Source organism: Phycodurus eques, chromosome 2, assembly GCF_024500275.1.
Source record: "Phycodurus eques isolate BA_2022a chromosome 2, UOR_Pequ_1.1, whole genome shotgun sequence".
Classification (NCBI taxonomy): Eukaryota; Metazoa; Chordata; class Actinopteri; order Syngnathiformes; family Syngnathidae; genus Phycodurus; species Phycodurus eques.
This window is the reverse complement of record NC_084526.1, coordinates 39,377,997-39,403,860: the sequence shown is the minus strand read 5'-3', so window position 1 is coordinate 39,403,860 and position 25,864 is coordinate 39,377,997. Positions and strand designations below refer to the sequence as shown.

General features: G+C 41.4%; 1 protein-coding gene across 5 annotated transcripts in view; it reads right to left on the bottom strand.

Moving 5' to 3' along the window:
• The window catches only part of tcf12 (transcription factor 12), a 98,520-nt gene that overhangs the window by 8,512 nt on the left and 64,144 nt on the right, over window positions 1-25,864 (bottom strand). For 2 of the 5 annotated variants that reach the window (XM_061670625.1, XM_061670626.1), the window contains exons 9-17: window positions 15,531-15,630; window positions 15,130-15,269; window positions 14,541-14,682; window positions 14,375-14,445; window positions 12,241-12,385; window positions 8,434-8,507; window positions 6,428-6,619; window positions 3,262-3,370; window positions 3,019-3,163 (exon numbers count right to left, since the gene is read on the bottom strand). In XM_061670625.1, coding sequence (XP_061526609.1) covers window positions 3,019-3,163; window positions 3,262-3,370; window positions 6,428-6,619; window positions 8,434-8,507; window positions 12,241-12,385; window positions 14,375-14,445; window positions 14,541-14,682; window positions 15,130-15,269; window positions 15,531-15,630 — 1,118 coding nt within the window. Of the gene's footprint in view, window positions 1-3,018; window positions 3,164-3,261; window positions 3,371-6,427; window positions 6,620-7,011; window positions 7,084-8,433; window positions 8,508-12,240; window positions 12,386-14,374; window positions 14,446-14,540; window positions 14,683-15,129; window positions 15,270-15,530; window positions 15,631-23,668; window positions 23,906-25,864 lie in introns of those variants that run through there. The other 3 variants (XM_061670629.1, XM_061670628.1, XM_061670627.1) reach the window with 3 other exon arrangements.

The window sequence follows — 25,864 nt, the reverse complement described above, 5'->3', positions numbered from 1 at the left end:
CTGGCCAAGCGGAATGCAGCTCAGGTGGTCGCTGAAGCAAAAACTTGGCTGTGGGAGGAGTTCGGGGAGGCCATGGAGAAAGACTTCCGGACGGCTTCGAGGAAATTCTGGTCCACCATCCGACGTCTCAGGAGAGGAAAGCAGTGCACCACCAACACTGTGTATAGTGGGGATGGGGCGCTGCTGACCTCGACTCGGGACGTTGTGAGTCGGTGGGGAGAATACTTCGAAGACCTCCTCAATTCCACCGACACGCCTTCCCATGAGGAAGCAGAGTGTGGGTTCTCTGAGGCGGGCTCTCCTATCTCTGGGTTTGAGGTCACCGAGGTAGTTAAAAAGCTCCTTGGTGGCAGGGCCCCGGGGGTGGATGAGATTCGCCCGGAGTTCTTAAAGGCTCTGGATGTTGTGGGGCTGTCCTGGTTGACACGATTCTGCAACATCGCGTGGACATCGGGGACATTGCCTCTGGATTGGCAGACTGGGGTGGTGGTCCCCCTTTTTAAGAAGGGGGACCGGAGGGTGTGTTCCAACTACAGGGGGATCACACTGCTCAGCCTCCCTGGTAAGGTCTATTCAGGGGTGCTGGAGAGGAGGGTCTGTCGGGAAGTCGAATCTCAGATTCAGGAGGAGCAGTGTGGTTTTCGTCCTGGCCGTGGAACAGTGGACCAGCTCTACACCCTCGACAGGGTCCTCGAGGGTGCATGGGAGTTCGCCCAACCAGTCTACATGTGTTTTGTGGACTTGGAGAAGGCGTTCGACCGTGTCCCTCGGGGAGTCCTGTGGAGGGTGCTTCAGGAGTATGGGGTACCGAACCCCCTGATACGGGCTGTTCGGTCCCTGTACGACCAGAGTCACAGTTTGGTCCGCATATCCGGCAGCAAGTCGGACTCGTTCCCGGTGAGGGTTGGACTCCGCCAAGGCTGCCCTTTGTCGCCGATTCTGTTCATAACTTTTATGGACATAATTTCTAGGCGCAGCCAAGGCGTAGAGGGGGTCCTGTTTGGTGGCCTCAGTATTGCATCTCTGCTTTTTGCTGATGATGTGGTTCTGTTGGCTTCATCAAGCCGTGAGCTCCAACTCTCGCTGGAGCAGTTCGCAGCCGAGTGTGAAGCGGCTGGGATGAGAATCAGCACCACCAAATCTGAGGCCATGGTCCTCAGTCGGAAAATCTTGGGGTCTTGTTCACGAGTGAGGGAAGAATGGAACGGGAGATCGACAGGGGGATCGGTGCAGCGTCTGCAGTGATGAGGACTTTGTATCGGTCCGTTGTGGTAAAGAAGGAGCTAAGCCGAAAGGTGAAGCTCTCAATTTACCGGTCGATCTTCGTTCCTACCCTCACCTATGGTCATGAGCTGTGGGTCGTGACCGAAAGAACGAGATCCCGGATACAAGCGGCCGAAATGAGTTTCCTCCGCAGGGTGTCCGGGCTCTCCCTTAGAGATAGGGTGAGAAGCTCGGTCATCCGGGAGGATCTCAGAGTAGAGCCGCTGCTCCTCCGCATTGAGAGGAGCCAGATGAGGTGGCTGGGGCATCTGATTCGGATGCCTCCCGGACGCCTCCCTGGTGAGGTGTTCCGGACACGTCCCACCGGGAGGAGACCCCGGGGACGACCCAGGACACGCTGGAGAGACTACGTCCTTCGGCTGGCCTGGGAACGCCTCGGGATTCCCCCGGAAGAGCTGGATGAAGTGCCTGGGGAGAGGGAAGTCTGGGCGTCCCTGCTAAAGCTACTGCCCCCGCGACCCGACCCGGATAAGCGGTAGAAAATGGATGGATGGATGGATGTATCATTACACTGTATTAAAATTAATATTTTTCCTATATTTGTATTACATAAAAAGTACAATTGTGCAATAACAATAGTTATTATAACTTTAAATTATAATTATTATTACATATTATATTGTCAAAAGATAATGATATTAACAGAAATATTACCTTAGTTTTGTCAATAACAGCAATAACTATTGATGATAAAATTGAATATCATCATCATGATGATTGGTTCCCTCATAAACTAGAATTGATAAATTTTTGGTCAAAAAGAACGGTCTACTCATTGTTTGAATATATATATATATATATATATATATATATATATATATATATAAAACCCTACTAGAACATCTGAACTTTATTTGGGGTTAATCAGAGGCACTTTAACTGGTGGCAGGTATGTGATGACTCCCACTTTACCTGATGAGCTTGAATGTGGTTGATTAACACAATATCTTCGCTGTTTATTTTAAAGTTATTTTTTTCAATAGAGTTGTTCAGGTTATAGGTCACACTAATTGTTTTGAAATGATTTATCTTGGTCACTCTTTTCTTTCACAAAAACCTGGCATTTGAACAGGGGTGTGTTAACGTTTTAAGATTTTTAGATATTGTTTTTATGTGTGCCCTGCGATTGGCTGGTGACCAGTCCAGGGTGTACCCTGCCTGTCCCCTGAAGTAGTTTCGATAAGCTTTACCTCACTCACAACCCTAATGAGGATAAGCTGTACAGGATACACAGTATATTAAGGCTGGGAAGAATCTAGTCGCTATTTGAATTCGCCCCCAAAAATATGAAAATAAAAATTTTCTCAATCGATTCTTATTCTGACATAAGAAGTCATCCGGCCACGTCCTTTTTTACTTCCGGCACGTCTAATTTACTGCGCATGCGCAGTTGTACCGTACCTGCCGTTCGCCCTAATGTATAATATGTAACATATCGTGGAGCTGTCTCAAGCTGTGACAAAAATCTCTGCGGAATGAGGCGTCGCTTGAGGGGAAGCTGCGCAAACGTTCATGGCAGAATGAGACCGCGGCAGATGATTTGGAAAAAATTATGCAAAGATTAATTCAACACGTGGCAGATGATTGACGAGAGCTACTGCTAACTAGCAGCTGAGCTAACGAGCCGGTAGTAAGATGTTGCCAGGCAGCGTGGAGTATGGATTTTTTGGCACCGAGACCTACAAAATATATCGTTAAAAATGAAACATTGTTGCCTGTATACAGTGTTCTTACCTTGTGCGTGTGCCAGCGCGAGGTGTTTTGAGGCCGTCACTCTCATCATCCGACTTGTCATCAGCAGAGAGGGAATCATTCATGTCATCTTTGTCCTGTTTCTCCACCTTCAGCGCCAAAGCAGTAGCCACCTGACCAGCCAAGCCTGGAGGGGGACCGTGTGGTGAGAAAAAGGTCAGGTAAGGTAAGCCGCCGATCAGCCATAAAATAAGTCAAAAAAAAAAAGTGCAGGGAGCATCAGACCTCTGAATGCTTCCACTTGATGGTTGAGTTCTGTGCTGGACGTGGAGCCAGTGCTTGGCAGGCCTCCATGGCTGTTCAGATTAGCGGCGTCATCAGCATGGGAAGAACCCTGCAACAAAAACAGGAGGCGCTCTGTCAAGACGGGAAGTTGAAGTCCTTGCAAAAAAAAAAAGAACAACAAAAGGCCAAACATAAAAAAAGATTAACCTTGAAAAGAAATGGTTGGATCTTATGGAAACATTTCAGCTTCTGGATTTTCAAAACATTCTCAGGTGGAGGTAAGGAATTTAGAGTGGGAAATTACTGTAGAATATGATAAATTTATAAAATTGAAGGTGACACAGTGGGCGGGAGGATAGCAATTCCACTGCACAATGCTGAGGTTGGGGGATCGTATCCAGGCTCCAGCCTGTGTGGAGTTGTATATGTTCGCCTACAACACACACAGTCGCTGACGCCCGCGTCACTCACCAAACCAGACCCTGTCTTTTAAAGCCATACACACTCAAAGTCACAGATACTGCAGTAGAACAAGAGGCTGGCAACCCGTGGACAAAAATAACACCTCACATGAACATGTTATCGTGTTTAATAATGCAAAAGCAATTCTTATCCAATTATTCAACTGATCTATGGGCTAATTGGTAGAATGCATTGGGAAAAAAACTCGATAGCTGCAGCCCAAGTTACAAATACATGTTGTAACTTCGAATGTGACCTTTCTGCACAAACATCTGTGCTGACAGTTGAACAACTATAAATTCAATGTACCCAGATGGGATGTAATTATCTTACAATACAAGCTAGATGTCGTTCATCACTCCAAACAATATGAGACAGTTTACTCATGACTGTCTTTAACCACAACCAAGACTCTTTCTCGTGTCTAAAAGGAGCCTATTTTTAGATTTCTTTGGATGTTCAAAACATCTAAAACATCTAACTAAACTGACTCCCTGGTTGCGACATATCACTGTTATTGCGTACACATTCGTAAGTGAAAAATAGTCAACACCCAGCATATAGTACCACAGTCTCCATTCTTTCAGATGTTCACCACATGTTTTCAAAGTTATTTCACTTCTCTTTCTTCTTCCAAGGTAATGCAGGGAAAAATGTCAATGAGGTCGGAGCGTATGTCCCTGCTTTCCCCCCTAAATGTTTATTTATGTAATCCCCTGTCACTGTTGGCCTCTGTTAACCCCTTTACCCCGAAACCCTCCCCTTCTTCGGTGCTACACTAATCGTTGCTGTGCTCTCAACAGGTGCCCAAACAAGTCTTTGTGCACAGGAGGAGAAGGAGGGGAAAGCTGGGTTTCTGGCGAGAAAAGAAAGCTGCCATTTTCATGGCTGGGCCTGATTATCATACAGCTGAGGAGGCACGGGGTGCAGACACACGTTTCAACCATTCAGATTTCCTTGCTTGTTAAAAAGGAGCAATGAAAAGGGGGGGGGGGGGTAGGGGGGGAGTCTGTCATCCAGACTAAAAGCCTGTGGTTGTGTCAAGGTTGGTGAGCCCATTTGATGGGAGCTCTTCCCGCACAGGAAGTACTGTGTGAGTGCAAACACAGCATGTTCAATCTGGGAGTCACAGTCGCTCAACATCACTGCCACAGCTCCATAAGAAACACAGCAAAATCAATTGACAACCTAAACATTTCATATTGTGCGGGTAGTGCACAAAAACTTTAAAAGCCCATACAACAAAATGTCTGTTGAAATGATACACCATCGTACAATTTCAGAATAATACAACGTACAGTAAAGCCACAAAGTATTCAAACCCCGGCCACATCCTATTTTGCATTTTGTTGAAAGGTTCCAAATTATTCATTCATCCGCAATCAACACAGGTACAGATTTCCCATGCTTTTGATCTTGGTTGAAATTGGAGATAGTGTATGTCTGGACTGTACTTGTCCCCCCCCAAAAAATTACACTACACCGATACCAGCCTGACATATACTTTTTGGGCACGTCAAGTAGGAGCCGCGTGGAGATACTTTTAAGGTAAAGACGGATGTTAGCCAACGCTTTGTTAGCCAACATGCAGTTTGATGTTAAAATGTCAGTAATGACAGGTTTTTAGTCTAAAAAGTGTTACATTTGAGTGAAATTTATGAAATATTTGATTAAAATAAAACATTTTAGCAACAATTGCAAGAAGTAATGTAATTATCACATATGGGTAGTCTGTATCGGGGACTAATCTGTCTGTATCGGGGACTAATCAAATCTAAGTATTTGTACTTTTACTCGGTCTGAAGAAAAAAATTGTTATCGTTGTATCCCTAGTAGAAATTACTTGGATCCTTTAGAATAGCAAAAAAGGTTGTGTTTGGTCAAACTGGTCAGATAGCAATCATTTTGAAAGAGAAAGATTCACAATGGTAAATATTTGTCGTTACCATCTCCTTATGCAAATTCTTACAGTATTTTTCCACTTTCTTGTTTAATTTGCAGCCAAAAGATACCCATTAACAAAATACAAATTCATTTTTATTTAAAAATTAGCCAATTTAAAATTCCTTTTGGATCACTTAACTTTATGTAAAGGAATGTGTGGTAACAGAGAAAATAATTATGATCAGTGGCACAAACAATCATTACCATTCTATATTTTTGGAGGAATCCATTTTGACAGGAGAGCTTTTAATAAAGCTGAATAATTTTAGGTGTTGTACCCAACAGGTTACAGTGAGCTACACTGTCTCACTTTCATTTCTACTGCAGCTATTGTAAAAATGTCTTCACTTGATACAAGAAATCATGTATCAGAATCAGAATCATTTTTATTTGCCAAGTATGTCCAAAAAACACACAAGGAATTTGTCTCCGGTAATTGGAGCCGCTCTAGTACGACAACAGACAGTCAATTGACAGAGAAAGACAATTTCAAATTTCTCTTCTCTTTCACCGTAGTGTACGTATGCAGTGAAGTCAAGTGGAGTCTAAAATGCCAGCCTGCGATTACACTTATGGAAAATATGTTTGTATAACTTCTCTGTGTGCGATGTGTACTTTCTTCAGATGGTGATGAATTATTTCTGAGCAGGTGGCAGTAGTAAGATGCAAAAAAAAAAAAAAAAAAAAGTTTTCCCAAAAGCATTTCAAACATCTTAATTAATGGGACAGAAAAATGAACATCTTAATCAGGCCTTCATACCATTGCTGCTGTCCGACTGGGAGCCAACGCTGAGGCAGGGAAACCTGCTCCGATGGCTGCGAGTTGGCCATTTTGTGCCTGTCCCAGCAGACTGTGGATGTCGCTGGGTAGACTAGCGGTGGAGCCCACTGCGTGGTTCCTCAAAACAAGGATTGCATCATCCAGTCGGTCAAGACGATCCTCCATTCGAGACTGAGGGGAGCGGAGGGTATAGTGGGTGGGAGAGGAGTGGCGAAGAGAGGAGAGGAAAAGAAGGACAGAGCGGCTTAGTATAAGCATATTAGGACCAAAAATTGAAAACACTGATCGGATGGTATGGACTTGAAAAGTGAAGATAAAGAAAATTCTTATGCATGATCACAAGAGCTCCAAACATCAACAAATACACTTGTTTGTGTGAAAGTGAATAACAATCACATGGAGTGGATTCATATCTGCACTGAAGCAGATTCTGCCATGCTAATAAGACAACGTAACAATGGCAACAAAACGGAAAAAGGACAATTGAATGTCGAGGTCATGAAGCAACCCAAAAATGGATGTCGGAATAGGGAACATGTAATAGCCAACTCGATCTAAAGTACCTCGCAGACATCCTTTAAGAAAGACATGGCATCCTGAAGATGCTCATGTAACTGTTGATGAACTCTGTTTTTCTGCCAAAGTCCCAAAAAATAAGAATAGGATTAACAAAGAGCATAAATACACTGGGGGGAATGGGGGGGGAGAGAGAGAGAGAGAGAGAGAGAGAGAGAGAGTTCTTAAGAAGCAATAGGATTTGCAGACAGGAATACATCTGCTGACCAATCCCTTTGTGAAGATGAAAGTGTTTTGTTGTGTGCTTTTCTAATACTTCCCATGACATTAGTGGTTACCTCATTCATTTTGAGCTCCATAGTCTATTCACAACTTGATTCTAAGGCCCGCCACACACGGAGCGACGCGACCCAAACCATCTGTTGCGCAGTGCACAGGGTTTGGCAACTACTTTCAATGAGTGGTTTTACTACGATTACAAATTTTAATTGCCGGTGAACGGTGTTGCAACATCACAGATAGTCAATCACAAATGCACATCAACTTTTACACAAAAGTGTCTACATATAGTGTCTCCATTCATCCATTTTCTGTACCGCTTAGCATCACTAGGGCACTGGAGTCTATACCAGCTACCTTTGAGCGGACTACACCCTGAACTGGTCGCCAGTCAGTCGCAGGACATATATAGACATGGACAATCATTCACACTCACAGTCACATTGTCACTGAGTGGGAACCGGCGAAGAGTCGAATCCTGTAATTTTTTTAGCGATTTCTACTTCAATTGCGTTTGGGTGTGGCGGGCCTAATTTGTACTCTACTAACCAAAGTAATACACCCATATTTGGTTGATGTTGGAATACAATAAAAAGTCGCAATGTCTTTATTACAACCCTTTTGGATCATATGCTTTATATATAGTTCTAAGTCATGTGGAGCAAGTGGAAACTTGCTCGCTCACAGTGTAGTCCTATCATTGTGTAATGTGACCAAGAGGTCAATCCATTAGCAATTAGTCATTTCATCCGTAATATAATCCTCACGTGGCATGTTTAGACAGTTGCTCAGCCCCAATTCTAGAAGTCATGGATGGGGCTTTCCAAACTCCTGAGTCAATTATAACTCAGCTACTTGGAAAATTTGACCCATACTTTTATTTTGAATAGATTGAGAAAAAAAAGGTCATTGGGTGAAATTAAATCCACAGCATGGCAGCAAAGGAATCCTGGAGAAGTAGCTCTGCATACAGCTGCTCGCAGCTCCTTGAATTAAACCAACCCCCCCCCCCCCCCCAACTGTCAACCCTCGAGTAGGAGACAGATGGCAAGTCCTAAGGGACAGGTATTGTTCAGTTATCCTTGACCTTCCACTTTATCCTTTGCAAACATTTGCAGGAATCTCATTGTCATGATAACTCAACCAAAGTGAGCAACCATAAAGGAAAATGAAGAAAAAAAAAAGCTTACCAGTGAGTGAAGTGAGTTCTCATAATTTGGAGACGAAGGGGTCTGTCCACTAGGACGAGGCCACTGGTTGGTACCTAACAAAGAGACAGAGGTGCACTGTAGGTAAATTCACCCTTTATACAGCTGCTCCCGTTTTTTTTAAATCAACATAGCCGATAGCTGCGTCTTGCTTCATTGACTACACCGACACAACAGCTAACTGTCATCACACGGCGACATGCCAATTTCCTGGTGTCAGGAGATATTTTTGTCATTAAGGACAAGATTGCATCACTTCCTGATGGCTGAGCAGTATCCTGACACACGAGACGACAAGGAGTTTGTCTCACGCCCCCACTTCCATCTCCTCCATCTCTGGCTTGCTTAGCTACACAAGGAAGGAGAAGAATATGAGCGGTGACAAATCTGATTTGTAACACCATTCCTTCCCACCTCTTCAAACAAACTGGAGGGTTCAAACATGAACATTTTTAAAGGTCAATTTTCCATTTGACAAATGGTCTTAATCTGGGTTTAGGATAAAGGCAACGTGTCAATCAATAAAGTTCATACTCTTACAAAACATTGCTGTTGGGCGGAATTTTCGCATTTCCAAAAATCACTACTCTTCTGGAAATCAGACAAACGCCATCTTGCTTGAGTTACCAAACGCAGCATTGCTCAGGTTGGTATTATAGCTTATATTGCTATCATTTCCCATTGCGCACATCAACACAACACCATAATCATGTTCAGCAATTTTACACACACAAAACAATTCTCTAATTCATTATGCTTTCATTAATTAAAATGGTAGGACATGGCGCCAGCGACAGCCAACCCACACGACCAGACAAAGAGTCTTCACAAAAGCAGACGTCTATGGTTACATCATCTTCCCAAACTCTCTTTCAAAGGTCTTGAAGCCATGATTGGTGCAATAAATGAAAAGATGAGCTGACGAAGCAGTGTAATCGGCAGAAATTAATCGGTGTGCAAATACATTCATGGCTGCCATGCTTCCTTATGCACCATATTCATTTTCATCAAAAAAGGTTTGCTCACTTTTCTCTATTTTAACTCCTTATTTTGAAAAACATCCACACTTTCAATCTTGAGGCGACATAATGCCGCACGGCTCCCACATTGCAACAAAAAGGTTGTTTTCAAGCTTTTTAAAACACATTAAATTGGTTAATAATGCGTAAAAATAACAGATAATGGTGGGACAGAGCAATAGTACCGATTTGTGAAAAAATATGAAATTGACCAGATTTGCACATACGCGTTTTCCATCCAACAGCGACAATAAGCTTGTGTTGCTTTGTGTCTCTGTCATAGTTTACTAATTTTAGTCTTAGGTACTTTCAATTGAATATTATCTATATAGTGTCAATTCAATATTTAATTGACGTCATAGTTATTTAATGGTGGCACAAAAATACCCTCCATGAACAAAATGACACTACAGGTATATTATAATTACAAGAGAAAAACATTTGGCCAGCAAATGGTCCCAAAGCTTTTTGTACATATCCCTTTTCCCTGTGGCACAATAAGCCAAGCAGAATGCAGAAGACAATATACAATCATAACAATAACATACTTTGACAACTCTTCCAGGTTATTTTTAAGAAATATGGCCTTACAGCCCTTTCCAGTTCTGTGGTGTCTGATGGAATATTGCCAAACCGAGTCATTCATTTATATTATGGTAAGTATGACGTTACAGCACATTTCATATAGGGCATTTTTTATTTATTTTTTTTAATTTATCATGGAGGAAGTGAAGTATGGATATCGCTTCTAAAGAGACTGATGCCTTATTTCTGCTTACACAACAATGGGTAATAAAAACAGCCAGTAACAGACAGAAAATTCTGAAATGAAAACCACATTCCATACAATGAAGATTTGGTATTACCCGTGCCCAAAAAAGAAACGATCATTTCAAAAAGCTTCAAACTTGTTTTCCTTCAATTGTTCCAGTGAAAGTCACAGTTCACATGTAGCCCTCTGTCATCAATTGGCATAAAAGACTCCAGAAGAAAGGATGAAAAGAACTTGTTTAGCCCCATCTTGTTGCCAGATGAGCGAGACATGAACTTCACATGCCTCCACTGGCTGACAGCTATAAACTAAAAAAAGCTAGAAAAACTCCAGGAACATCTAATGATTAATACACACTATCTTGGTGCAACACTAATGACGAATGGGTTTTGCACTTAATGTGTACTCCGAGCGAAATTGTGTCTAGATTTGCACTAAATCATTCTCTTACTAACCTCGCAAAATGCTAAAAACAGATCTTCATTTGACTGTCTAACTAGTATTTAATGCTACTGGTATTCTTTTTGAGCGACACACTTTTCTGGAACCAGGTCAAAAAAGTGAGTCTTTCACCCATTGGCAGATACTTTCTGCAGCTCTGTATGTGTGCGCATGTGTGTGGGTATGTGTTGGGGGAACAGCTGTCCACAAAGGGCAGGGCAACAGCTGAGGATGAGGGGAGCATAGGTAGACACAGCTGTCACCAGTCCGTTACCATACTTGACACAACTGTCCATTAAAATAACACACTGGGCTTCCCAATTGGTGTCTCCCCTTTTTTTTCCTGCATTACTACCTCTTGTCTCCTAATACGTCTGAAGGCTTCATCTCAGTTTTTTAAATACTTGTAACAAATGTATGCATGTCGTACATACCTGCAGGCTCCAGTCGTCTACAATTTAAAAATGATTTAAACAAGCCAATACGAAAACAGTGGTTTAACATTAAACTTCGAAAAACAAAGACCCACTAGCAACTTTTTCAAAAGCTCTACAATGTTCTGCTTAGACCCCCCCCCCCGACAAAAAAAATAAAAAAATAAATAAATAAAAAATGAAAAGCTTTTCATCGATGTAATTCAAAACCACTTCAAACAAATCTTTTTAAATCCTTAAGCAGCTCAAAAGCCATAGCCTCAGTCCTTTTCATTTCCATTGTTGTTCCGGGGCTTGTCATTAACATTTCAATCACTTCAAAAAAATAAATGTTATACAAACAGATGCGTGTCAGCAAGCCTTAGATTCATGAACATGAAAGCTCTACGCAAAAGATGTGACCAGAACCCCTGTCATGCAGAGAAGCTCTGTGGGTTGTGAGACTATAAAGGATAGTGGACAGTCAGGTACTGATTTAAGATGCGTAGAAGCTGTTGTCAACCTTGTGGGACCTTGCACAAGTTGCATTGTGTGGTGTCTCTGCAAAATGTGTCCCAGCAAGAAGCGCAGATTGAGAGCAGCTGGCTATGAAATCTGCCGGATACCCTCTCCTCTCTTTGTTGTACACATTCACAAAAACATTTTATAAAAACTGACAAATGTTTTCATGGCACGCAGCCTTAACCCTGGCTAAAACAAGTGCAGTGACTCAGACCAAGTAACTTGTGAGTGAAGGCTACGTTTACTCTACAGTATGTTCCCGGCGGCCACAGCAGCACCATTTGCCCGAAATGCATTGTGCTGTCGTATTTCTTATTTTACATTTTTACATGACAGTTAAATATGATTTTACAAATAGATATAGCTCTATATGTAGTTTCATATTTGACTACTATTGTCCACACCTTTTTGAGTTGAGAATGTTAAATTGTCTTTCTTGTACATTTAATAAAGGTTTTAGAAAAGTTGATCGATTCATAAACTTGGATGATGACCAGCAACCTCAAAAGGGTTGTATTCAGCCTTTAGAGTCTACTGTCTACTGTTGGAGCCACAACCCAGGAGCTACGTTCTTCAGCCTGTGTACTGTAGATGAGCTCATACTGAGAGAATTGGGTTTTACCTGGTCTTCCAGACGGAGTGCCGGCAGCCGTTACAACAGTCCCTGATGAGCCAGCACCTGCTGTGGCTCTGAGAGGAGAGGGGGAACCCACAGGCGTGGACGGGTTGGAGGGAAAACTACTGCTCGTGTGGTCAGGTGAGTAAATCTGTGAGAGCAGAAAGAATGAGGCGTCACACATTGAAGAGGACATTGCTTTGAACGCAATGAATTGCATGTTGCTCCATACGTCTTACAGCTGTTACCATCTTCCAGCAAAAGAGAATCGTCATGAATTGATAAAGATTTTACAAGCTAAGATGTTATGATGATGGCAATATCTATAAACCATAATCCCTTTCACTTCTGGCCCTGTATCTTGCTTTTGAAAATAGACAATATTGACTTAACTCATGTTTAAGTAAATTAGTGGCATGTATCACTACATCAATTGTTAGAAAAATGTTTTCTCCTTGTTATTGTGTGGAAGAACAGAAGCTTCATGTTTCGTTTCATGTTAATGTACAAGCTTTCAGACAATAGAACAAATGCCCTAGTGCTCGTCAACATGACTTCATATATTTGGTCAGATTCTATTGACAATAAAAGACAATTTGCAGGAACATTACGGAATCTAAGGCTGCGATTTCTGTTAAACTGAGGACACACAGTTTTACAATAATGCCAATTACGAGGAAAATAGATTGTGTCTTCAAATCCCACAGGGATTTCATTTGTGTGAGCAAATACTGGATTAAAGCACAATCACTTCCCTGATTTTTCGCTTTTAATCAGAGGATATTGTGCTGAAAAGGAACATGTCTCTGAGAAGAGGGCGCTCGTATTGGATCCTCACTAATTAGCAGGAAAAAGCAGCAGATTGACTGTATGCGCTAAATGATGATCAAAATTGAGTGGGCAGGAAACCGTTTGACTTCTCTGGAGATGATAGAATGCCCTTGTTAATAATCTCTTTATTCAATCTTGATCTTTGGGCTTTACTTTTTCAATCAACTTGGAGTATCAGGCAAGTGCAGCACTGAGCATGTAGGAGGAAGGGGAGGGAGGGATGGACGGAATGGCTATTTAAGCTTTTCTACACTGAGCGCTGCATTATTCTCTTTCCTCAACACTCTCAGACACGCAATTCAGTTGAAAACTAGCATGGATTAATAATGCGGTCATCACTGTGTCCGACACAAACAAGACAACACAAATCCCCAAAATATGTATCCGTTTCACAAAAGCAAGTTGTTTATAACCGTGCCTTCTGACCAAACAATATATGGCCAAGGACGCTGCATTCAAAGTGAAAAATGGTTAATTTTACTGGAACAAATGAAGCCCCGCCCCATCATCAGTCACACTCCCGCAGGCAGTGAGGGCCAATAAGCACGGCCAATTTAAAAGGGCGGCGAACAAAAACTACACAAAGGGAAGCCCGTGGAGTTGAGCCACAGCAGTTATAAACTCCCCAGTGCCCCAGCTCCATGCACCCACCCCCACACTGTCCAACCGTGTCCATTTCACTCCAGCTTTGTCATGCTAACATAATTGAGTCTACAAACATAAAAGACTTAAATTTGTTATTACCATCTCTAAACTCATATTTTCCATTGACACTAATTCAGAAAAAAAAATGTCCAGCTTTTGCACTGATCCATGAAATGGTAATTGAAATACAAACGTGTCATTTCACACATCGAGTACTGTATATACAAAAAATGTTGAGAAAATAAAATTAAGAGATTTTGGTGGAAGTTATGATATCAAAAGCAGAATTTGGGACAAGGGCTCAATCTAGCATAGGGGAAGAGCAGAAATTCAAACAACACATCTGAGGAGCAATTTTATACAAATCTGGCACTCCCCCAGTGATTAACATAACTACTTCTACTCACTACTGATTTCAATCTTTAACGCAAACAATGTGTAAGACAGAGATGGGTTAATGGCAATTACACTTGATTGGAATGTTAACGCAGACAGCAAAGCTCACAGCTTTGACACAAATAATAATAAAAAATAATACCACAATTAATTTACATCAAGGGAAAGATTGCACATCCACAGAAATCCAGTGTCATCCTATCTGATGAGATAGCACATAAAACAAAGCTTCCAGTAAATGTGTGACGGTTGCCTGGTTACAGCTCACCGAGGCTAAAGCCTTGCCAAGTGCGTCTCCAGTCTGTGAGCTTCCAGTGGTGTTGCCCCGATTTGCAGCAGCTTCAAAAGTGCAGAGTAAGAGTGAGTTAGCATTTGAAATCGAACATTCAAACAAGCCACTGAATTTGCATTAGGAGCAGCATGCAAGAACTTACCCAGCACCCCATCTACATTGTTGACCGACGGGGTGTGTGTTGCAGAGACAAATGGTGAAGTGGTTGTGCTGCTTCTGTGGAAGCTGGACATCGGAGGAAGACTGGCATTGATGTCTGGGGAAGCAGAGTGTGCTGGGTAGTTCTGCAAATCACAATACACAACTTTGAAACTGCTAAAGATTACATTCATCCTTTTTGTCTTCGGAGAAAAGTTAAAGAGAGGCTGGGTGAGGCTCTGCAGACAAGAAGAACACTGACACAGAGCTTAAGTAATGTCGTCACTGATAATGTCCAGACAACATATTTTAACACACACACACACACACACACACACACACACACACACTCATTCTCATATTGTGGTGGCTGTGTTAAGAAATGTGGGGTTGGAATATTATCTCCAAGCCTGCATCTGGAACCAAGACATAGCATCGATGTGATAGCAAAATACAATTAAACCCTTGAAGGTATCACAGCATTTTTGTAGTACCGTTATAACGAACCACCATAATAGACGATACTGTATAACTGGTAAAAAAAATACTTGGGGGGCGGGGGTGGGTGGATTGTCACCAGTTGATTGGCTTACCAGACGGTCATGCGAGTGCAGGCTGCTGTAGTTTCCTGACTGTGGCATGTGAGATGGAGATCCTGGAAGTATTCCGCCATAGCTGGCCTGACTAATCCCATTGGTTGAGTTCCAAGGATCAGATGAACTGTGGGTACCATCTAATGAAAAAAATATATGGATGTGTTTACAGAGTGCATTTGAGTCTCAAAACAAAGCCATAAACCCTCAACATGGGATCATCCACCGAGCAGGGTTTTATTTTTCACTCTTGGGGATGAAACATGACCCTGGTTCTGAACACAGCTGAGATAACAGTAAAGTAAAACAACCAATTCATCTTTAATTTGTATAAATGGTCCTGATAATTAATGATGCATGACTAAAGGGATGAGCTCAACGACAAATAAAACTTTACTTACCAAAGAAAGTGCTTGCAAACATATTGCTGGAAGGCTTGGGAGAAGAGTAGGAGGGAGAATCTCTGTTGAAGTCCTCTGAGTTTGGAGATGGCGCGTACACCTGCGAACACAACATAAATGTTATTAGTAATAAAGCTACTTGTCTGATAAAGTCATGCATTGTGGGATCAGTCCAAATGAGTGTTATGTCAACTTGGGTGAAAACTCCGTCTTGACAAATCAAGGTCAACTGTTCAGCGTGTAAAGACTAAACACTGACAAGCTGGCTTGGGAACCAGACAATGATGAATTAAAGACCCAATGCACTTTACAGACCAAAGTATAGTAGTTGTCAATGTGCTGTGAGATGCCATATTACTTCCTGTGCATAAAGCCGCCATTGAGTAAGGTGCTGAACATCCAATTTCTCAGAACCAATGGACTCACTCTTTATTAAACTATCACTCAACCCATAATGTGCATGCTGTTTATATAGTGTTCTGAAGTCAAAACAAGTACAGTGGTACCTCGACTTTTAAGTGACCTGATTTAACTGATTTTTTTTTTTTAGATACAAGCCGTAGCTCTGTTAATTTATTGTATTTAGTTGTGAGCACGAGGTGATGACAGCGAACTTCACAACAAGCAGCAGATACTGACAATTCTTTCTAAAAGTGACCAAGTGCTTGCTTCAGGCTGTTTATTGCCATTCCCAGTTGACATTTAAACACGAAACAAAGACAATTACAGGTTGCGTAATTAACCAAAGCAGATAACCTACGAAAGTCTGCAATCTTAACGCTAACACACAATGCAGAATGCCATAGACTGGCGAACAAAACAAGCATTGACGTTGCAATAGTTACAGCACTTTAAGCAACTGATAAATGAACACAGTGCAGCAACACGTGGACAGACAATATAACAATACTCATAGGCATATATAATTTAGCTTCTGCGAAAAAAAAATATAAGTGCAGCACACTGAGTCACTTTGTTGTTAAACTCTTAATGTATTATACTGTATATGTCTGTATTATGATGTCCCTCAGGTGGCCAAGGAAAGCACGTCAATGAGTATTGAAGCATGAAATCATGATTCACAAATGTAAAATTTTCCATATGCTACTAAAATATGTTATTACTGTATGTTATTATAAAGTACAACAATTTGTAGAGTGCTATTTTTCATATAAAAAAAACATATATCAAACATTTTTCTTGGTGTTTTTGTGGGACTGGAAAATAATTTGCATGTTCTCGCCATGCTTGTGTGGGATATATATAAATAATACATACAGTGCCATGAAAAAGTATTGCCCCCTCCCATCTCAAATTCTTATTTTTGCAATGTTTTCCCACTTTAATATTTAAGATGATCCAACATCTTTTAAATGGTAATTTCATATATATATATATATATATATATATATATATATATATATATATATATATATATATATATATATATATATATAAAAGTATTAAAAGTTACCTGGCTCTGTGTGAAAAAGTAATTAACCCCTTGTTAATGACAATTTTGGTTAATTTTTACTGATCACAGCCAAGCCTGATTACCTCCAAACCTGTTAAAAAAAATACTTAAATAGAATCTGTCTCCACAAAATCAAGTCGGACAAAAGATCTAAAAAAGCTGCACTAAAATGACACAATCCAAAGAAATTCCACAACAGTCGAGAAATAAAGTAATTGACATCTACCAGTCTGGAAAGGGTTAGAAAATCTATTTCTAAAGCTTTAGGATTCCAGCGAACCATAGGGAGAACCATTATCCTCACACGGAGAAAACATGGAATAGTGGGGAACCTTTCCAGGAGTGGCCGGGCTACAAAAATTACCCCAAGAAAACAGCAATGACTCATCCAGGAGGTCGTAAAGGAACTCAGGAAAACCTCTAAAGAACTGCAGGCCTCCCTTGCCTCAGTTAAGGTCAGTGTTCACGACACAACAATAAGGAAGAGACTGGTCAAAAATGGCATCCATGGCAGAGTTCCACGGCGAAAACCAGTGCTGACCAAAAAGAAAAAAGTCTTGTTTTATGTTAAAAAAAAGAAAGAAAGAAAAAAACATTTGAATGATTCCTAAGATTTTTGGGAGAATATTATATGGACTGACGAGATGACAGTTGAGCTTTTTGGAAGGTGTGTATCTTGTTACATCTGGTGTAAATGTAGAACCATGAATTCTGCACTTTAACAGAAAATACTGAAGCAGGATGTTCAGCCATCAGTTTGTTACCTCAAGCTGAAGCCCACTTGGGTTCTGCAGCCGGATAACAATCCAAAACACACTAGCACGGCAATTACTGAATGGCTTAAAACAAACAAAATGAAGGTTTTGGAGTGTTCTAGTCAAAGTCCAGACTTGAATCAGATTGAGATGCAGTGGCATGACCTTAAAAAGGCCGTTCATGCTTGAAAACCCTTCATTTTTGCTGAATTCATACAATTTTGCAAGCGAGAGTGGGCCAAAATATCTCCACAGAGATGTGAAAGACTCATTGCCAGATATAGAAAACACTTGATTTCAGTTGTTGCTGCTGAGGATGACTCAACCAGTTATTAGGTTTAGGGGGCCATCACCAGGACCAGGTAACATTGAATAGTTTTTTTTTACCCCTTAATAAATGAAATCACCATTTCAAAACATTTTAAGTTCACTTGGGTTATATTTGTCTGACAGGGTTAGGGTACATACATATATATATTATATATACACACATATATACATACACAACACACACACACCTATATAGCCTGACCTGTCCTGTAGATACGATGCAGCTATAAATGCAAATATACCCATCCACTTCAATGACGAGCAAGCATTCAAGCTCATGAAGCATCAAACAGCAGTATTTGCATTTTAGATCAACGGAGTTTCTAATGGAGGTATAATGACAGTCGCAGAGGTATAATGATAGCCGCATACTTGCACACTCTAAATGGCTCTGGCAAATTACCACAATCCCGGAGAGTCAGAAATTCAAATAAACACTACAAAAACAGTCTGCTCTTCTTTAGATTTGTACCTGCAAGCGGGCGGTGGAGTCAAATGAGAGCACAATGGGCACGCTGTTGTGCAGCTGTGTGTGTGCCAAGTTGGTGGGAGGATCAAAAGAGACTTGGGGCCAACCACCAGTGATGTGGTCTCTGACTTCATCCACTCCAGATGGAGAGAGAGAGGGTGAGTAAAAGGGGACAGAGCACATCGAAGGGAAGAAAAGATCGAAGGTTTGGAGAAATTCGCCCTCCCACAGAGAACACTGGCTGACCCCCATCATGTCACACTAATCAGAGCCAGATCTGCCAGCTAGATCCCACCTGCCCATTCACAGTAAACGCCAAACTCTCTGCTCATTTGTAAGTTTCCTCGCTTGATGACCTCGTATCACACCAAGGACCAGATGTGTGCAAATAGTCATACTGTATAGACTGCTTCTTTTCATGTGATGATTTATTGTGCCCACAGCTTAAGAAAATGGTTCATTCAATGAGGCAATTAAATTGATTCACTAAACTGCTGACAGGTATGAAAATGACTGAAAAACTTTTGTGAACACATTATAGAATTATGCGGCTTTTCATAGCAGGCTGTCTCTACCACGGTTTTCTAAGCAAAAACAGTAGTGCCGGAAACTGTGAAAACCATGCTATATTAAACACATCAATCGTAACAAGACACACGAACAAACAACAACAACGGGGGTCCGGTGCTGACTTTTCAGCATATAGTCGTTGACCACGGTCGTGAGACCATTTTTGTTCAAGAGGGCAGCAAGAAAAATGGCCACTGCAGCAAAGTGGAGACTGTGTGTGGAGTACAATACTACACATCTAGAGCTAAGGCAATCTGCAGCAGTTTTTTTAACATCACCCATATATACATACTTCGAACTACAACTAACCTGCAGCAATAGTACCTGCTTTTGCCAATAGAAATGAGGGAGTAGGGATTTGAACCATGGCACACCAAGAAGGTACTGTGAGGTGGAAAAGGGGCATAGATTTGAAGTCCCATTAACCATCTCTGGATGGCTGGATAAGAAGGTGTGTCAGAGATGTTCCAGGACGAGTGTTACAAAAGATTGTATTTCAAACCCTAACTATAAGTATTTCTCTTCAAAGTAATTCCCCCCAGAGTTGAATGCACTTTCCCAGCCTGCCAAGCCTTCATGCACTCCTGGAAGTATTCTACCGGGATCTTCTGCAGCTCCGTCATCATGACCATCTTGATCCACGTTTTCAAAATAGGTCCCATTGATGACCCTTCTTGAGCTTGGGAAAGAGGACAAAAAAACAAAAACAAAAACTAAATCGCACAGAGTCAGGTCAGGTGAGCAGGGAGGTTGCTCCAGCACAGAAATGTTTTTCTCGGCCAGGAACTGTCAGATGATCAGGGCATTGTGAGCAGGCGTGTTGTCATGGTGAAGCAGTCACGAGTTGTCCTGCCACAACTCTCGCCTCTGCTCGCACACGGAACGAATCAAACGCTGCATAATCTCTTTGTAGAGGTTCTGGTTGATCATGTGGCCTTCACTGAAAAGGGAAAAACTCATAGTTTGTATTTGAAATATATCTTTGGTGACGACAGTCCTGGAGCTTTTCTGACACACCATGTATAAATAAGATCATATACTATGGCAATAGGATGTTATAGAATGTAGAAGCAAAAGAGGAGTAGTTCTGACGACATGCAGATGTGTCTTACTAGCGCATTTCTATGGGAAAATACCTAGACGAAGTCAAAAGATCAGCTTTTTATTACCATTGCAAGCATTGATGACCACGACGGTTGTTTACTTGCTGAAATGGTTTTCATTCTATGGGTTGTCACTGAATTGATGGAAAATATGCTAATTCCATACACACGCTTGCTCTTGCACAAAACATGCGAACGTGATATATATGCAGGACACGGCTGGACTGAGAACTGCGGTAGATTTGCTGAGCGAGCATGACTCCAGCATGTTGTTGGTCTGTGTAATTAAAGTGCTCTGGCAGGTGTGGAGCTCTCTTGGGTCCTCTGGCTTTGACATGTGACCGGCGGTGATATTCGTTCCATGGAGAGCTCAGGTTAGCCTCACACAGTAGCCCAGGCTTTTGTCCTTTGCTACGCAATGGGCAGCATATGGCATTCGATAATGTTAATTGTCCTTTTTTTTTTTTTTTTTTTTTAACCCAAGGCTAACCAGTCAAAGCATTAATAAACCATTCCAAACACCAGCGGCGTATGCAGGAGCGCGCCCGTCTGGGTTTCCTTTTACAAGACCATTAATTAAAAGCCATCATTCACACAGATAAGCAGGCCAACAGAGACATACACCAGTCACTTCAGAACCACTGGGTATTGGACATCCCATATAAGCGATCCGAAAGTATACAGGATAATCGCTCATAAGTAAGTAATATAACGGTGATAAAGTGTAGTCAAAAAGGTGTCAAATGTAAAGTATGTTCAACAACATGAAGTCTAGGCATCTCTAGGCACCACTGTACCTCAGTGGAGCCTAGAGATACGAGTGAACGGACTTAAGACTTTTTCGAGATTAAAGTTTTTGCTTTAACTAGCGAGCACAAACTTAATATCTATGAAACGGTGTTTTTACGCTTTAAGCAACGGATATCTGAACACATGCTGCAACAGTTGTAGACAGATAATATTACAAGACTAGCAGGTTTATATTCTTTATCATCTGGGAAAAAGGCCGTACTGAGAAACAGAGAGAGGAGCCGAGTCTCCAATACTGTATATCCTTATCTCTTACGCTGCCCCATGTGGCCAAGGTGCGCACACCAGAATGAGCAGCACAATGTGCGTTGAAGGAGAAAGTGTGACAAAAACTTATATTGTTTGTAATTCAATTTCATGTCATTGCAAGTATAATACTATATAGTTATATTTTCCTCATTAAATAAAACATTAGAAAAAAAAGTTTGTTATTTTGGGAGGGAGGCTGCAGCGGATTAATGGCATTTTCATTCATTTTAAGATTATTTGAGTTGTGACCGTTGTCAAAGAACAAATTCATCTTCTATCTCAAGGCACCACTGTGTAGGCCTGGTGATTATACATTCCCATATATTCGGTGACCCTTCACTCATGATGCAATGTAATAACAGAAAGGACACAGAAATAAAAATAAAAAAATTGGAAAAAACAAAGCGGCTGGCCAAGCGCAGTCTTAATGGCGTATCCTGTTTTTGCGAAGCATGTCATTACTTGGAATCAAACCATATCTCTGTAACATTTTTGCTTTACGTCCAACTCTTACGGGGCTTAGTGTGCACGACACTAAAATGTCTCACCAAGGGCAAATTCCGTTGACAAGATTTTTCAGAAGACAGTTGATATTTGGAATGTTTTAAGAAAAATGTCCTTGAAAACTGTCCCAATTCATAATTGTCTGGCTGTGTTTGAAAAGGTCAGGTTCTAATGAAGACAACACACATCAATTATCTACTCATGTTAATTTTTTGACATGAAACAAACATATAGGTCCAAATAAAAAAATATAACTAGATTCTATGACTAAATAAAATGAGCAATCAAACGTGCATTTGGATGAAGTACAGTGATAGCAGAGAACTGACTTTGGAGTCAAACAAAGTTTGGCATTATAGAGACACATACGATATGGTGCACACATACCCCTCTCCTTCACATGAACTCATACAAGCATGTGTCCCTACACATGCAACATGTATGCTCACTAGGAGGTTGTAAGGACTGGCTAACCTCTAAACCTAGGCTGGACAACAAAACAACAACAAGCCGGCAACATGTCACCTCCTTTAAATTTGTAGCTACAAGAGTACATGACTTGCATTTGCAAAGGGATGAAACAACACGAAAAATTTACTGATAACGGCAGGGCTTTCACTTCAGTTGGAAGAAAGCTTAGTGAGTAGCTCCATCTGTATTGGTTCCGTGCCACCAGCTCATAAGTCAATGGCCCACTGCGAATTCTCCCAGTGCTCCAGATGGTGAGCCTGCTAAGCAACTCGACATTACAACAAATTCATTTTAATCAAGTTGATTCACAGAATGAACACCACATTTATTATTTCCTTGCAAAAGTAATCGAGAAAAAAATATTTTAACAAGCGCTTTTGATCAGAGCCCCTTTTTGTCCACATGCTATCCATTTCCTCCCCATCACTAACGGTAACCAAAGCCTGTTAATACTTAATATGAAAAGAGATCAAAGTCATCTGTGTGCACTGGGGACACAGGAAAAGCTGTCATTGGTTCCAAGGACAATTGAAATGGAAGCCTATGATGACCTTGACTACAGCAACATAAAAACAGTGTAACTTTTAATTTGATGACAGGTGTAAATCTGCAGGGTGTCATTTGCTTATGACAGGATTTTAACTTAAGTATTACTACACCACTTTTCTCAAAGATGACCTTTACATTTTGAATAATTACTCTCAATTACAACAAAGACAACCAATCCTGCACCAAACAACTTCAGCATTCCCCAAGAAAAACAAAAAACAAAAAACAAGCCTGCATGCATTTACGAAAAAGCATTCTGGAAGTTTAAGACAAACAAATATCAAAGAGGGTTATTACGGAGCTATTCAGAAATCACATTAGGTTGCCTGTGGTGTCAAGAATGCCGATGTGATTAAAAGCAGATGGAAGAACAGCAAACACTGGTGCTTAGAGCTCAATCTGCAAACAGGAAAGTCTAACCTCAACAGGCAGACTCATTCTCCTAATCATTCCCAGACTCCCACTTGTTATTATTTCAATCCAGTCTCAGTGCTCCAGCAACCAACCAGTGAGAATAAATTTGTCCCACCAAAAAGCCACAGTTTCATTCTATGAGAAAAAGTTTTGGCACAACTTTTTTCCGCTGCTTTTCACCTTGGATTCGTGGAAGACCTGCACTTGGTAGTAAGATGAAACTTTTATTTACACTTTAAATGTATTATCAATTTACAGCTTTACGTGCGGAAAATGGAAACTTGCATCTCACACATGCAGTCACGTGGAAACACACACGTGTGTACACATGAAAAAAAATCAGTGTTATTAAACAGAGAGCACCAAAACAGAACAGACACAAGTTGAAAAACACACTTCTTCCAGCTCCCAAATACATTCCCCAAAAAAAGATCACTCACCGATTTCCCGTTATAGTAGTACATTAAAGAGTTACTTCCCATTCCAGGGACAGGATATGCGCAATACATTATGGCGTTAACAAATTCAAATGTATATTACAACAGGACGCAAGCTCTCTGGACATACATCCAAAGCGTTCAAAAGGGACTAATAATTCTTTCAGTGCTGGCCTCCACACACAGCCCGCTCAGAGGAAACTTATGCAAAGCAGGATGCTACCATTGCGCACAGAGCGAAGGGGGGGCTGTCAGAAGGGAGTGGCGCGTGTGGTACATCCCTCTCTTAAGCCGCTGAGTGCTGAGGCAAGGGACGAGGGGGAAGGGAAGCAACGAAGAGGTGGGTATGAAAAAAGATAAAGGGAAGTGGGTGGGACAGAAAACAAATGCGTGAGCCGATTTAGAGCGGGGCTGGGGGGATGTTTAATTCCATGCATTAAAAAATGCAGATTTTCTGCAGTAGAACCTCAACAAACTGGAATTAAAATACTTAAATTCTCCGCCGGATTTCATCCATACTGTTGAGTAATTTAAATCAGAGCAAGGAGCCATATTTATTTATTTAAATTCGGAGGGTTTTTTTCTTCTGATGATTGGACCCACTCATTTGGAAACACATTGTACCCGTGCGTCCATAGACAGCTCACACACAGATTAGATGTCATTAAATAGTGTGAACACGGAAGCAAAACGATTGTCAGCCTCCAAAAGAGAATATGGCCTCAAAGTGTCTTATTTACAGGGCGAGATGTGAAATACGAGAGCAGTGGTGTTGGCCAAATACGAGCATTACTTCAGAAGCGTGTGTAAACACGGTGAAGCATGCAACAGCTGCAAAAAGGGGCTGGCTCTTGACGTCGCAACAGAAAAATAATGCTCCGTTTCGTAAACCCTGGGGGGCCTCAGAAACAGCGAGCGCTGGAGGGGAAAGCAAAACATCAACAGCCATTTTATTATGTTTTACTGTCATTGCGAGTTACACAGCTTCCCATTTATCCACCTTTATCAAGTGGGTGGAGGGAGGGCAAATGGGAGCAGCAGAAAGGAGAGGATTGATGCAATATTCCATTGGAAGCCCAGCCTGAGTGGAGCCTTTCATGACTACTACTCAAAGCTTCCCGGACTAAACACAGGCCTGCAAACTCATTTACGAAAATATTGTTATAGAAAGATTAAAGCGTTCAAGTCCTTCGAAAAACTCGGTCTTTATTATGCTTTCCTTTTCGTATTGTTATTTATCCCTGTTTCTTCTGTCTAACTCTTTTAAATTCTTCCAAAACCCTGGCTCTACATTCTGTAACTGCTTTATATCTGGAGCTGTTTCAAGTCGATGCTTCAAGGAAGAAATTGCTGTGATAGAAGTATTTGAAGAGGGCTAAAACAAGTCCAGACCCAGCTCTGTGTAGTGAGTGAGTAAACATAAAAGGACAAAGGAAACGGGTATTCATCTTACGAGAGTATGCCGACTGACTCACATCTCAGCCACACCAGCAGAGAAGGTCAGCATGTCTACACATCTCAAGTGAGGGCATCGCAAGTGAGTTATGACATGTTTTGAGTCACGGCAGAAGGTAACAGCCGTGACTGAGTGGGGGGGGGAAGAAAAAAAAAAAAAGGTCCAAATCCTTGGATGAGATGAAGGGCATGCTCCACCCACCTGTTCACGCTACCCTCTCTAAAGACGGACGAGTCACCACGGTGTGCTTTCCTTGGAATTTGTTTAGCTGTTGTAAAAACAATGAGCAAATCCACATGCTGAGATCATCTCACTCTCAGCAATGGATTTAGCGATGATGTCACCAGACGGGAAGATTGTTTCCTGTAAGAAGCTCTGGTTCTAATTAGGGAGGGCTTACTTAGGGGACCTGGGGGATATTAGCCGCCCACCCAGGAAAAAAAAAAAAGCCTGTGTTTTTAGGTTTCATACCATTGTTCGTCGTATCCAACAGTTACATACATTCTACAGTTCTAAATATGAAGATTACAACAAATGGTGATTCTGCAAACTGGTGATTTGAAAATAAATCATATGACAAAATATAGTTATAATGTGTGCTATATTTTGGTAATGTAATACTCAAAGTAATATCATGGGTAACGGGGCAGTATCAAAATTATGCTGAGTTTTTGTTTTGACTTGCAAGCAAAAATTTAAGATAAGAGCGCAGAGCGCTGGCAGTGAAAAAGAGACTTCAAGCT